This window comes from Colletotrichum scovillei, assembly GCF_011075155.1.
Source record: "Colletotrichum scovillei strain TJNH1 chromosome Unknown Contig00007, whole genome shotgun sequence".
Taxonomy (NCBI): domain Eukaryota; kingdom Fungi; phylum Ascomycota; class Sordariomycetes; order Glomerellales; family Glomerellaceae; genus Colletotrichum; species Colletotrichum scovillei.
The window spans coordinates 1,539,900-1,553,687 of NW_023336265.1; the positions used below are offsets into that span (position 1 = coordinate 1,539,900).

The window sequence follows — 13,788 nt, forward strand, 5'->3', positions numbered from 1 at the left end:
TTCGCTTCTCTTTCGTGAGCCAAGTGTTGCATCCTCAACCCAGTTTGGCTTGAGGTCTAGCGATGCCCATGATACTGCGTACACACGAGGTAAACACTTCCGCCTAAACCAGCAGCGCTGAGGGGTACATCGGCAATACTACAACACTGCGGAAACACTTACTAGAGTCGGGCAACTTGTGCACTCGCTACGCGCAACATTCACTCATCATGCCATCTCACATCTTGGAGACCTGGAGCAGTCCGCGCCAAGATTCCTGTTTCTCGGCTCGCAACCCCGCAGTTCACCACGCAGCAAGCGATTCCTCCCAACGGCCCGAATCGGAGTCGGTCAACCAAACCTTCACCGGATACCTACCCCAAAGCATAATAGATTTGCCAAGTCACATAGTGAGGAAACCACTGTGGCCGAGCCAGGCACAGGGCATGCAGAGCGGAGCAGGAACTGCACGCTGCAAATCATTGACACCTACAACCTTCATTGGAGGGAAATCACGGACAACGGGTATGCATGCGCGCACCAGGCAGATCGAACCCCACACCAAGGCGACTCCCCGCTTCACCTCACGCAACCGCGTTCCCCGAGATGAGGTGAGGTGATGTTGCTGTTTACTACGTAGCCACGCGAGATCTCGGTGGTATTGATGTAATGATTCAAATGCGGGGTTGATTGGTCAATGGCCTTTTAAAAAGAAGGCCAAGGCCAATCTCAGTCATGGAGAGCTGTGTAGGTTAAGTTGGACCCGAACGTCAAGTTGTTGTTTACGATGAAGGTTACGTTGAGCCGAGCGTTGACACTCTGTGCCAGCTTCGCGGTATGCGAGGCTCGCTCTCTCTGGTCTTCGAGCCCTGCGACGTACGGAGATTCGAGTTCGGATACGTACTTGCTCAAGACTGGGTATCCCATTGGCAATGGCAAACTCGGGGGTGAGTTTAGAGTCTAGACTTAGAGTCTACTCAACTTCAACCGAGGCCATGATGTTAACACACTTCTAGCGATTCCGTTTGGTCCGCCTCATGCGGAGAAGGTCAGCCTGAACATTGACTCTCTATGGGCTGGCGGACCCTTTGAGGCCTCGGTGAGTCTCTGATCTCATCGAATGTGAAGTGAACATCTTACTAAAGGGAGTTCCTGTCAGAACTACACAGGGGGTAACCCTACAGAGCCAAAGTACGACGCTCTTCCTGGAATCCGCTCGTTCATCTTTGAGAATGGAACCGGAGGTAAGTACAGAACCTCATTCGAAACTCAGTCAGTGCCATGTTGCTAACACACAATGATTAAGATGTCTCCCCCATCCTCGGCTCAGGAGCAAATTACGGCGGCAACCGCGTCCTCGCAAATCTGACTGTCGCAATCGACGGCGTGGGCAACTACACCTCGTACAAACGCGCACTCGACCTCACAACGGGCGTTCACACGACGAAGTTCACCGCAAACGCGGCAGACTACGAAATCACTAACCTCTGCTCGTACCCGGACCAAGTATGCGTTTACCACATCGCCGTCACCTCTTCCTCCTCTGCTGCAAGCAACAGCACAACAACCTTGCCCGCCGTCGCGATAGGTCTCGAGAACCAGCTCATTGAAACCGACATCTATAACGTAACCTGCGGCGCGGACCACGTCCGCTTCACTGGCGTCACGCAGCTTGGTCCGCCCGAGGGCATGAAGTTCGACTCCATCGCAAGACTCACCTCCGAGACTTCATCCGCCGCCGTCACGGGCTGCACATCCTCCGGCCTTCTCAAAGTGACACCCTCACCAGGCCAAACCACCCTCACAATCATCATCAGCGCCGAAACAAACTACGACCAAAAGAAAGGCAACGCAGCCTCCTCCTACTCCTTCAAAGGCGCAGACCCAGGCCCCAAAATCGAATCCATCTCCACAGCCGCCTCATCAAAGTCCTTCTCCGACCTCCTATCCTCCCACATCGCAGACTACCAAATCCTCCAATCCGCCTTCACCCTCACCCTCCCGGACCCCCTCAACTCCTCCACCACAGCAGAAACCTCCCAGCTCATCGCCTCCTACGACTCCACCACCCCCGACGGCGGCGATCCCTTTCTTGAAGCCCTCCTCTTCGACTACGGCAGACACCTCCTCATCGCCTCCTCCCGCGCGAATTCCTTACCTGCCAACCTCCAGGGCCGCTGGACGGAGCAGCTCTGGCCCGCGTGGAGCGCGGATTACCACGCCAATATTAATCTGCAGATGAACTACTGGCACGCAGACCAGACGGGGCTGGGCGAGGCCACGCAAGGGGCGCTGTGGGATTACATGGAGGATACGTGGGTTCCGAGGGGCACGGAGACGGCGAGGTTGATATATAATGCCAGTGGGTGGGTTGTGCACAATGAGATGAATGTGTTTGGACATACTGCGCTCAAGGAGGGCGCGGAGTGGGCGAACTGTAAGCTAGTATCCCCCCTCCACCCTTTTTTCTTTCTCTCCCTCCCCATATATCAGACTCGAATCAACTAACACAACCCTGGCAGACCCAGCAGCAGCAGCCTGGATGATGCAACACGTCTTCGACGCCTACGACTACACCCGCGACGCAACCTGGTTCGCCTCCCAAGGCTACCCCCTCATCAAGGGCGTCGCTGCCTTCTGGCTCACCCAGCTCCAAGACGACGCCTTCTCCCGCGACGGAACGCTGGTGGTCAACCCCTGCAACAGCCCGGAGACCGGCCCCACGACGTTCGGCTGCGCGCACTACCACCAGATGATCCACCAGGTCTTTGAGTACGTCCTCCTCGGGGCGTCCGTCCTCCCCTCTGCTTCTGCCGAGGACCAGGACTTTTTGGACGACGTCTCCGCGGCCCTCGCGAAGCTGGATAAAGGCGTCCACGTCGCGACATGGGGCGGTCTCAAGGAATGGAAACTCCCCGAGTCGGCGCCGTATGACTCGGATAAACCGTCTACGCATCGTCACTTGTCCCATCTGACGGGTTGGTACCCGGGTGCCTCCATCTCCTCCTTCTTAGGCGGCTACGCATCCAATGCTACGATCCAATCCGCCGTCCGCGAGACGCTTATCTCTCGCGGGCGGGGCAACGCGCCCGATGCAAACGCAGGTTGGGCCAAAGTCTGGCGCGCGGCGTGCTGGGCGCGGTTGAATGACACCGCAAGAGCCTACGACCAGCTCCGGTACGCGATTGATGTGAACTTTGCGGGTAACGGGCTGAGTATGTATTCTGGGACGGGGGCGCCGTTTCAGATTGATGCGAATTTCGGGCTGAGTGGTGCGGTGTTGAGTATGCTTGTCGTGGATCTGCCGCTGCCGTATGCGTCCCGGGAGGAGGAGGTGAGGACGGTGGTGCTCGGGCCCGCTATCCCGGCGAGGTGGGGCGGCGGCAGCGTGAAGGGGTTGCGGATCCGGGGTGGCGGGGTCGTTGATTTCGGGTGGGATGCGGAGGGGGTTGTGGATGAGGCTGTTGTTGTTTCTGGGAGTCGAGGTGGGGGGAAGGTGAGGATTGTGAATGTGAAGGGGGAGAGTTTGGCTGAGATTTAGGTTAATAATATCAGGCAAGCTTAATTGACGATACATAGGCTACAAAATCAGTGCAAAGAAGCAGGAAAGCCACCGTTATCGACGTTAACGTATGGAAGATATTGTGAAGCCAGCATTTCAGGATGTGAGTGCTATTGACAAATGCCATGGCCAGCTGTCAAGCTCTACATGAATTCCAAGAGCCTCTCAAACTTCAACTCTTCCCCGTACCGAACGTTCCTGACTTACACCCGCACTTCTCAAGGAGCCCGATCAGACAGATCCTCCAATCTCGGGATTTCGACTCTGAGATATGGTTCCCAGCCAGAAACTCCTCTCTGTCTAGCGAATCCTCTTTGCAAGAGCCATTGGCGCAAGCCAGCATCCGCAGGCGAACGACATCTCTCCGTCCACAAGCTTACTAATATACCTCTCACAAAGGATCCATTTAGTTCCCTTTTTTTAGTGCTGACAAGCGAGAGTTCGTGGCTTGCTTAACGCTGCATCCAATGGTTTGACAGAATCGCGCTGATTCATGGTGTTTGCGTTCCTCGTTTTCTGCCTAATCGGGTGGGAACGAGGAACTTTGGAGGTGATCGGCGTTGTTAGACCCATCTGTTGCACAAAGTGCTGAGAACAACTCACACTTAAATCAACCGCAACTCTCGAATATACTCTCCGAACACACTTCACCTACTTCTCCATCCACTATCATAAACAAGAAATATGGTATCGTGGCAACAAGAAGTACCGGCCCTAAGGGCAGACATCAACGGCGAGGTTCTCCTGCCCGGCGATGAGGGATACGAAGACAGTCTCATACGCTGGTCCATCGTCTGCATCAAGCCAGCGGTAAGCCCCTCCACCCCAACTCCCTTTCGGTCCAGTACGTATAGACCAACTCTGAAACTTTCACAGGGCATAGTCGTCAAGCCAAAGTCAGCCCACGACGTCTCAGCAGCAATCCGCTTCGCCACAAAACACGACATCCCCTTCACCACCAGCGGCGGAGGCCACTCCACCGCGGGGACCTCGTCCTCAGACGGCGGGATGGTAATCTACCTAGCATCCCACCTCCGCGACGTGACAGTCGACCCAGCGAAACGCCTCGTCACCTACGGCGGCGGCTGCACCTGGAAGGACGTCGACGCTGCGGCCTGGAAGCACGGCCTCGCGACCGTCGGCGGGACGGTATCGCACACGGGCGTCGGCGGGCTCGTGCTCGGCGGGGGGCAGGGGCTGTTGAGCGGGCTCCACGGCCTCGCGGTTGATTGTCTTGTTGAAGTGGAGGTTGTTCTTGCGGATGGGTCGATTGTTACTGCGTCGGAAACGGAGAATGCGGACTTGTTTTGGGCGCTGCGTGGGGCGGGCGCGAGTTTTGGTGTTGTGACGAGGTTTACTTCGGAGGTGTTTCCTCAGGGCAAGGTGTGGTATGGGGCGTTGATGTTTGCCAACTCGCAGCTGCCTGCGCTGGTTAGTTGGGCAAATGAGTTTGCGGAGAGGATGGATGGGAGGCAGTTTGTTATTATGGGGTTTGCTTATGGTCCACCGGGGCCTGATGCGAAGCCCATGATTATTGTTCAGCCGTTCCATAATGGTACGGGGGAAGAGGCGACGGAGGGCATCTTCAAGGGACTGCTCGATGTGGGACCGCTGGTGAACATGGCGGCCGAGATGGATTACCCAACAGCCAACACGATCCTTGATGAGCTCCAGGGCCCCGGCGCAAGACGGCTGATGGGCGGAACTAACCTTACCGCGCCATTCGAGCTAGCCAAGTGGGAAGAGATGAGCAGGGAGTTTTACTCGCGCGTCGACGAGGAGACGGCCAACGGCAACGACATGCGAGGGAGTATCCTAGCCGTGGAAATCTACAAGAAGGACAAGGTGGTGAGCGTGCCGTTTGGAGCAACATCGTACTCGAACCGCGGGACGTACTTTGACTGCATGGTCTTGACTTGCTGGACGGACCCAGCCAAGGACGGCATGATCAGGGGCTGGAACCGGTCTTTGGCGGCAAAGATCAAAGGGGAGAATCACACTGGTGAGAGGGGCGGCGTGGGACAGTATAACAACTATGCGAGCAGCGATGTGGGTGTCAAGGAAGGATTTGGGGAGAATGCAAAGAGGTTGGTGGAGTTGAAGGGAAAGTATGATCCGGAGAACCGGTTCTCGCGCAGTCCCTGGAAGATTGTTGCCTCGTAGAAGGTAGACATGGCTTTATCATGAGATTGGGGTCGGTTTATGCACCCTAAGTACTAAGCTATATCTAGACGTTGCACTCTTTTGTACGCCCAGGTGGAATCTTGTCCGTTGGGTCAAGTCGGAAATTTTACATATCGTCCAACACAGTGGAGTCCCAGAGACTTCATGATTGAAGTATGAGGCTGGTGTCGAGAGAGTAGCTGTCAAGGGTATCCGAGGGCTGCATACCTGCTAGCCACCAATGCGAAACATCAAATAATGTTCGAGTAATAGTCTTTCAGTCCCAAATCGCGAGATATACTGACTAAAGTAGGTTGAAAGGAAAGAGCTTTTGAAGCAACCCAAGCAACACATTTCAAGACAAAGGAACATTCGACGTGAGACGAGCCCCCTTGTTGGCGAGCGGCTAAATATAGAATTTCAACAAGCAAGCTGTAGAACAGTTGTTCAACATGGCTTCTTTATATACGAACAAGCTTCAAGTTTGCGGGAATAGTCATTTTGGCGAAAAGGATAGACGCGCGCGTGACCCGTCATCTGCAACGGTCCTTGCCGGTGAGATACGGAGCAAACATGAGCCGCAAGGTTCATCTGCCAGATGATCATGCCGTTGTTTTATTGAAATTATCTGAACATTCACTCATCATCTTGGCAGTTCGGAACGAGTGATCGAGAGCGGCCAACTGCCTTGTTGTAAAGAGCCAAGTGCCTCTACCCGCAGTTTGCCTTCCTTTGAGTTGGCCGACCTACTCCAACGATTTACAGGCCGACCCCAAGCTATTGGGGGCTGTTTCATCGTCGCTTGTGACTAGTACTCGACGACCTGCTGTTCATGATCAGCCCACTTTCTACGTCTCTCGCTGTTAGCTCGCGGGCAACGTATCAACGTCGATGCCAAGTGGACTCCAAGAACCCAGTATTTAACGCCATGAAGTTTCCTCAAGAACGAGCTTCATCCACTGTCCTCTCACACACTAATCGCGCTTCTACGATACGCCTAATAGCCTTTGTCAATCTTTAAGCTGACTCTGCTTCCCAGATCTCAAGACACTCTGCCTGATCACTAGAGTCCATCGTAACCATGAAGCTATTCAACATCATCGCCAGTCTCGGTATCATCGCCGCAGCGACTGCTGAAGACAAGAAATCAGCCTGCCACAGTGAATTTCCCTGCGCGCATAGCGTGGCGGGCAATTGCACCCACTTCGACTTGAATAATGAGTGGAGAGCCGAAAAGGACTCACGCCAGTTCAACGAAACTTGGCTCTTCGCCGATTGTCCAAACAAAGTGTTGAACAACTCTCTTGTGACGAGCAAGCTCGACCTCAGGAACTGCGTGGCCAACGATGAGGGTGTACTCGTCGCGCGGGAAGGGTGAGTCAAACCAAGTTTCGATTCAATCTCGAGTAATTCTCTGAAATGCGAAGATGACGTTGACTAACGCAAAATCAATGAACGGAAAAAGTGGCGGGTCAAATGGAAAAATATGCACATTGTCGAACCCGCCGCCCGTGCCGGTAGGGAAAGAACCTTCAGCGAATATCACGCTGCAGTGCTGGATGCCAGGACATCGGGCTCTCAAGGAGGTCGATCTACTCGCGTTCCAAGAAGTTGGTCTCTGTAAGCGCACCTTTCTGCCTGATTATTCACTCACTCTTTACTGACTTTGACGATTTTCTCTATCAAGCCGATGTGGTGTGGGTTGATACCAATGGAACTCTCGGCTGCTATGGCAAGCTTGGCAATAGGGTTTATTAGTGAGGCAGTCGTATGCAAATCAGTATTCTTAATGAGGTGCTCAGCGGCCGTTGAATCTATCTTTGGTGAGGGAAATTGGTCAGTCATCTTCACATACTGCCACGAAGATGCCAAAACTTAGGGGCCGTCGACGATCCTAGGACATAGACCGAGAGTAGACGTAGCCGACACTCGGGTCGATTAACACAGTAGCTAGCAACAACAAGCAGAACAATACCAGAATATCATTACAAAACACTATTAAACAAGCACAAGAGACAAACGCGGACAGGGTCGCCAAAGGAAAATCAAAGCAAGAACCAAAAAGAGTTCACCCCCCCGGTGCTGAACTGGGGGCTACATCTCTTGGTGCTCATGCTGGGAAATTTTCGATTTTAAGGTGCTCAATCCGGGACTCGAACTCGTGATACTCGTATGCGCTAAGCCTGTCGTCGAGTAGGCTGGTTGGCGATTTTAATTGTTGACCATGAACCACTCCACCACCCAGCCAGTTTGACCTGACCCCCCGACCTAGGAGGGCGCCTGCTGGCTGGTGACAGGGATGGACTTTGGGGGGGTATATGAAGCTTCTTGTGTATTCAGGCGGTGGGAAGGTTCGGATGAAGGGTCAGAAAGGTAAGGTAGGTACGTATAGTGTGTGGATGTGGATGAGAAGGGAAGGAGGAAGGTACGGGAAGCACCTGCCTGCCTTACTTTACAGAAGGGGCCATACGGTCACCGGGTACCTATGGTCTATAGGTCAGAAGATTGCTAAAAATGTCACCTATCGGATGAGGAGATGCCTTTGGCGTAATAGTTGGGACTGATGCTCACTCCCGACCTCAGCGCTAGGTAATTGACCCCGGTGGCTTTTATTTTTGAAGGTCCCGAGTTCGAATCATGAATAGTGACTCTTTTTTCTATTTTCAGCCTTTCCTTTTCCGCCTAACCGTCTCAATGTGTCACTGTGAGGCTTGACCTGAACCCAGAGATCCGAGTTCGAATCATGAATAGTGACTCTTTTTTCTATTTTCAGCCTTTCCTTTTCCGCCTAACCGTCTCAATGTGTCACTGTGAGGCTTGACCTGAACCCAGAGATGCCTCCAGGATAGCTGGCTTGGGTCACGCGGGTCCAAGGAGAACATCCCGTCTTTCTGGGCCTCAATAATACAGCGAGGCTGAAGTTTGTCTACACCGGTTTACTCTATTTAGACCTCGGTCTCGTTTGATATCGTGAGAAGCTCAATTATCCTGTCTACACCACAAACTTGCCGCCACATCCACCACATGCCTCCTCAGACGCATCAACCTTGGCATCCGGGCCCATGTGTTCCTGCGCGATCTTGACGACCTCCTTAGCCACAAGACACCGCAGACCACAAACAGCACAAGCTCTCGAGATGCCAGGCGCGAGGATAGCGAGGCCGGTTGACGCACAGGTAGCTAAAATCAACGTTAGTGGAGAACAAAAACCCCTGAAACAGAGACCAAAGCAAGACTCACCAAAGATATGCCCCTTTTCGCAAATCGACTCCTTCCCCTCGTCAACAAGAGAAGCATGACAAAAAACACACGTCTGCTTCCTTTTCACCTCCTCAAACCTCTTCCTCAACGAGTTATCATCCCGAGCCCTCGCCTCGTCTCCAGTACCAGCCCAAAGCGTACCAGGAACAGCAGGTCCGCCGGCATACATCCAATCCCACATCTTGGCCTCGGTGCTCTGCTTCTGCCAGTACTGTAACCTACTCGCCCTACCACCGTCGTCTCCTCCATCAACGTCCATCTCATCTTCTTCACCTGCCGCCGTTGTCACCGCAGCCGCAGCCCCATGTCCGACCCGTCCCCCAAACATGACCTTCGTCTTGACAGTCTTTTCCGGCTTCTGCGTACTATGCTGCGACACTAACACAGCGCTCATCCCGCCCGCAGGCGTCATCGTCATACCCCACATGCGCACGCGGTGCGGGTGGATCTGCTCGCCCGCGTCCTCGGGCAAATCGAAATCGTCGTCGTCATCCTCCGAGTCTGTATCATCTCCTGAAGCAACGGATTCGCCGTCCCCGCCTACGGCACCCGCCCCGGCGCCACCGCCGCGGCCGAGCATGGTGACGGGAACGGAGAGCTTGACGGTCGAGGAGATCGTTTCGGCCCATTTGGGGAGGGAGTCTGGGGAGGGCGAGGCGGCGCCGTCGGCGGTGCTTTGCTGGAACCAATTGTCGTTTGTGGCTGTTGCGGAGAGGCGGATGAGGGAGTAGCCTGGGGCTTTGGTTTCTTTGGAGAGGTTTGGAGGGTGGATTATCAAGCCTGGGTTATCAACATGGTAAGCTTCATTTCTATCAGACAAAGACAAAGGGGGGCCTTACTGGTAATTGGATTCGTCGCGTCCAGAGACGTCGTATCCTCCGGGAACGTAGTCTTGCAAACTCCCGTCCCATGAGGCTCCTTAGCCGTGCCCTCGGGCCCGTTGAGCGCAACCTGGAACGGCAAGGCTTTGAACGGAGACGCGATGACGCCCCGGCATACCTTGACGTCGTCCCGGTCCCAGACGGCGTCCTCCCACTCGACAAAGGCGTCGGAGAGCAGGTTCGTGCAGATGCCCGTGACGTCCGCCTCCTCGACGGCGATCTCGACGGCCGCGCCGCGCCTCCAATCCGCTGGGATCGTGATGCGGCGGAAACCGACGTAGTTTCTCGCGCAGTAGGAGAGGATGGCGGTGCGGGTGTCGCCCGAGTGTAGCCAGGGGCTCCATTTTAGGGAGAAGGCTGATGTGTAGGGGATGTAATCGGGGTCCAGGACCTATGTACTGTTAGCAAACATACCTTCAGAGCAGAGATGCTCTAGATGGCGTCGTGAACGAGCAGAGACACAAGAAACACGACTCACGCCTAGGCTCGGATGCGGTCCTCGTCCATCAAACCGCGCAACCTCCTCCACCTCCCACACATACGATCCAGCATCCGATGCATCATCCATCTCGTTGGGGAGGTAATACTGTGCGCTCAGCACCACAACCTCCTCCTGATCCGTCGCGTACGCCAACAGCGCCTGGCCCGTCCCAACCATCCGCGCCCACGCAAACGACCTCACCTTATCCCGCGGCAGATGCGCCCCTTCATCACCGCCCTCCTCGGCATCCGGGTCCGGCAGCGGCAAGTTCGCGCCCACGCCCCATAAGATCCGCCAGTCTCGGAAATTCCTCATCCGCGCGCCGAGGTCGACGGGGCCGTGGCTGGTACTACCGCCTCCGCTCCCGCTTCCCTCGCCGATGACGAGGAGCGCGCCGTTGGTCAGCATCACGGTCAACACGGCCCTCAGGTTGCGACCTAGGTTTCCGGGAGACCATTCTATCGCGACGACTTGGTTCAGCGAGGCGCCGTAGCCTGTTACCGTGCCCGAGCCGACGCCCTCGAATGCGGAGGAGGGGTCCGGGACTGCTGCTTCCCCGGGGCCGCCAGCAGCAGCTTCACCGGCGGCCCAGTCGTCGTCGTAGGAGGGGATGGGGAGGCCTCGTGCGGCGAAGAGGGCGGCGTTCATGCGCGGGTCGGGTTTGCGGGAGGTGGGGATGCGGAGCTGGAAGGTGTAGAATTGTTGGCGGTAGAGCTTTTCGCCGTCTTTGACGTCTGCGGCGGCGGCGGCGAGGGCTGCTGCTGCTACGCCGGCGGGGTCTTCGTCTGCTGGTGCTGTTGCCTGGGCATCCTGTTTGTCGTTTTTGGATGGATCCTGCTTGTTGGGTTCTTCTGGCGTTGGGAACTCGGGGAGGAAGAGATGGATTGAGTCGTCTGCTGCGACGGCGAGTTCGGCGTCGCAGGAGAAGGTGAGGGCGTGGCTTGCTAGAGGACGTGATTTGAGAGTGAGGGTTTTAAGGGGTGGGATCTGGTCGTCGTCCAAGGGTGTTAGTGGTTGGTTGTGGTTTCTGGGGTTGAGGGTGAGGGTTTTGGAAAGGGCGATGATGTCGTCCATGATCGCTGACTTCAGCGGGCAAATAGGGTTTGGTTGAGTAGACTGCCGCTCTTGGAGGGCTGATAATGGTTCATAAAGGGAAATGACGAGCTTTCGTTTGAGATGAAAGGTCACGATGTTGGCGTGAGTGTATGATTAACTTGCGAGAGGGATACTGGGTTGGGCAAGAAGATAGGATACATAGTGCCAGCGAGCGAGAGCAGTGCGGAGATGTGATAGAGTCTTGTGGGACGGAAAGAACGAGGCACAGCAGTATCCCATCTGTCACTTACACGAGGCCACAGTGAGGTGAAGGGACCCGTTGTAAGCGCGGAATGTAGTTGAGAAGGAGCACAGTGTGCCGCGGAAGGGCCATTCTAGAAGCATCAGAACGGAAAGAGATCACTGTACCAACCTTTGAGCTATCCATTTTCGCTGATTACGGGATATCTGTGTCCATCCATCCAGGATGTTTGGGGGTTGATGGACTGTCGTCAAAAGCATTGACTTTGCCCAGCAAGATTTTAGAGTGGACGAAAACACCTCGGTGAAAGATTCGGTGAGAGAAGGTGAGGGACGACATACATGGAAATACTTCGGATAAACGCGCCAACACGGATGACAGCGACACATTGGGAACGGGGCACTGTTCAACTGCCATGCAGGTGAAAATGGGCATACTCAGGCAATACATTGCATTTTCTCCTCGTTTTTGAAGAAGTCACGAGCTTCCCCTATTGATTGATGAAGCTTGACATCAGCTCCCATGCTATAAATGAACCATTCCCTTCCATATCCCAAGAAACGCCATGCTTAATGCACCTTGTGCAAGTGAACCGAAGACATGAAAATACAAGAAATAGAAGTAAAAGACGCAATTATGCTTTCACGGTGGCATGGCCATTCTGCCCTGTCGTTGTCTGGGCATCATCAGCCCTCCTCTTCGGTGCTTCGTAGTACGACCCCAAAGCCCAGAGAAGCGCGCAACCGATCAAGGCCGTGAGCCCAACGATCTTCTTCTCCCACCAATTCTCATTCGTGAGCGGCTTCGCCATCTGCACCCTCTTAGCCCTCGTCTTCACATCCGGCGTCTGGCCCTTTGCACCCTCCGCCAACGACGCATTCTTAGCCACCGCATCAGCCTCTTGAGCCCGCTGCTTCAGCGCCGCAATCTTCTGGCTGAGCTCCAGCAGCTCCTCGTCGAGTACCATGTTCTTGGCGCCGTCGACCTCGACGTTCTGCACGTTGCCGAAGAAGTCAGTGATGCGGCGGCTGCGCGCGGCGTCGGCGCCGCCGGGGAAGAGATCGTAGCGCACGCCGGCGTGGGAGTGGATCTTTTCGTACGTGTAGCTGTCGAAGAGCTCGCCGACCGTCTTCTTGGAACTCAGGTCTTGGACTTGCGATTCAAGGAACTCGAGGTTGTAGTAGGTGTACCGGTCGATGACGGCGACGCCGACGTCGTTGTCGGCGTGGTGCGAGTAGGAGGACTGGTCGAGCTCCGAGGAGCCGGTGGCGATGATGTTTGGGGAGTAGAGCTTGCTGTACATTGTGTTTGCTTGGCAGGTGTCGATCATGAAGAGGATCTCGTGGTATCTGAGCGAAGAGCAGTCAGTGAAATGTCGGCGGCAGTAGCACATGTACGCCTGGGTATCCTCTCACCTCTTCTTCTCCCACATCTGTTCAAAGGCATCAGCCAGATCGAAAGCACCAATCTCCTCGGCATCCTGGAACTTGAGAAACTCGTTTCCACCGTGGCCTGTCATGTATACGAGAATGTTGCTTCGGTCGTCCGTCAGAAGGCGCTTGCTGCGGGGCATCTCGTCGCCGACGCGGTCGGTAAGCAGGCGGATAAAGTTCTCAACAGTCACCTCGTATCCGCGGTAGTCCACCTCGATGTTGTCGCCGTACAGATCGACAGCACGGTCCGAGTTGCTGTAGACTGTTCCGGGGAAGGCATTGCGCGGGTTGCAGGCCATGTCGTCGGGGAGCATGAGGATGATTTGAGAGTCGGGAATGCCGAGGCGCTTTACGGTGCGGTAGATGGAGAGCACATTGGCAAGGTGGCGGTAGTTGAACCAGAATCGCGATGTGCAGACGAGGACGGCCCAGTTGCTGGTGTGCTCGGCGAGCACCGCGGGGGCGAGGGTCGAGGCAGCCAGGAGGACTGGTAACTGGAGGAATCGTGAGAGCTTCATGATGATGATGATTCGAATCAATGAACTCGTGGATGGTGGACAGGTATTACAAGTTCGTAAACTGTCGTCGCAAGGGATACGAGTGGAAACGAAGGAATCCCACGACGGATCGAAACGATTAACCAACAGCTTGGTAAGGGGGCCCGCCACGGAGCTTCGCCCTGACAAAGTAGGCCTTAGTAAGCCGATCGGTTCCTTGGGGCACAGACCGTT

General features: G+C 55.1%; 4 protein-coding genes across 4 annotated transcripts; 2 read left to right on the forward strand and 2 right to left on the reverse strand.

The window, feature by feature from the left end:
• Positions 1 to 766: 766 nt before the first annotated feature.
• Positions 767 to 3,520, forward strand: HER10_EVM0003386 (uncharacterized protein; the record flags this gene model as incomplete). The annotated part of the gene is made up of 5 exons (XM_035473064.1): positions 767 to 926; positions 996 to 1,078; positions 1,139 to 1,223; positions 1,286 to 2,416; positions 2,502 to 3,520. 5 exons carry the CDS (start codon positions 767 to 769, stop codon positions 3,518 to 3,520), a joined length of 2,478 nt encoding a protein of 825 aa, XP_035331349.1.
• Positions 3,521 to 4,039: 519 nt separating this feature from the next.
• Positions 4,040 to 5,969, forward strand: HER10_EVM0000415 (uncharacterized protein). Its single transcript, XM_035470198.1, has 2 exons — positions 4,040 to 4,351; positions 4,418 to 5,969. The coding sequence occupies exons 1-2, from the start codon at positions 4,226 to 4,228 to the stop codon at positions 5,702 to 5,704; spliced, it is 1,413 nt and encodes a 470-aa protein (XP_035331143.1). The 5' UTR covers positions 4,040 to 4,225; the 3' UTR covers positions 5,705 to 5,969.
• Positions 5,970 to 8,633: 2,664 nt separating this feature from the next.
• Positions 8,634 to 11,891, reverse strand: HER10_EVM0009524 (uncharacterized protein). The gene is made up of 5 exons (XM_035479010.1): positions 11,796 to 11,891; positions 10,325 to 11,314; positions 9,805 to 10,237; positions 8,945 to 9,745; positions 8,634 to 8,884 (listed from the first exon to the last, which is right to left on the reverse strand). The coding sequence occupies exons 1-5, from the start codon at positions 11,808 to 11,810 to the stop codon at positions 8,697 to 8,699; spliced, it is 2,427 nt and encodes an 808-aa protein (XP_035331726.1). The 5' UTR covers positions 11,811 to 11,891; the 3' UTR covers positions 8,634 to 8,696.
• Positions 11,892 to 12,060: 169 nt separating this feature from the next.
• HER10_EVM0010488 (peptidase C13 family protein) lies at positions 12,061 to 13,681 on the reverse strand. The gene is made up of 2 exons (XM_035479945.1): positions 13,040 to 13,681; positions 12,061 to 12,973 (listed from the first exon to the last, which is right to left on the reverse strand). Exons 1-2 carry the CDS (start codon positions 13,573 to 13,575, stop codon positions 12,259 to 12,261), a joined length of 1,251 nt encoding a protein of 416 aa, XP_035331796.1. The 5' UTR covers positions 13,576 to 13,681; the 3' UTR covers positions 12,061 to 12,258.
• Positions 13,682 to 13,788: the final 107 nt, after the last annotated feature.

Bases quoted from the DNA above. Each gene is read 5' to 3' on its own strand.
- HER10_EVM0000415 (XM_035470198.1), top strand. From the start codon at position 4,226: ATGGTATCGTGGCAACAAGAAGTACCGGCCCTAAGGGCAGACATCAAC. The intron at 4,352-4,417 runs GTAAGCCCCTCC...AAACTTTCACAG, and splicing joins TCGTCTGCATCAAGCCAGCG to GGCATAGTCGTCAAGCCAAA.
- HER10_EVM0009524 (XM_035479010.1), bottom strand. The intron at 9,746-9,804 runs GTAAGGCCCCCC...TTGATAACCCAG, and splicing joins CGCGACGAATCCAATTACCA to GCTTGATAATCCACCCTCCA. The intron at 8,885-8,944 runs GTGAGTCTTGCT...CGTTGATTTTAG, and splicing joins CGAAAAGGGGCATATCTTTG to CTACCTGTGCGTCAACCGGC.
- HER10_EVM0010488 (XM_035479945.1), bottom strand. From the start codon at position 13,575: ATGAAGCTCTCACGATTCCTCCAGTTACCAGTCCTCCTGGCTGCCTCG. The intron at 12,974-13,039 runs GTGAGAGGATAC...CTCTTCGCTCAG, and splicing joins CAGATGTGGGAGAAGAAGAG to ATACCACGAGATCCTCTTCA.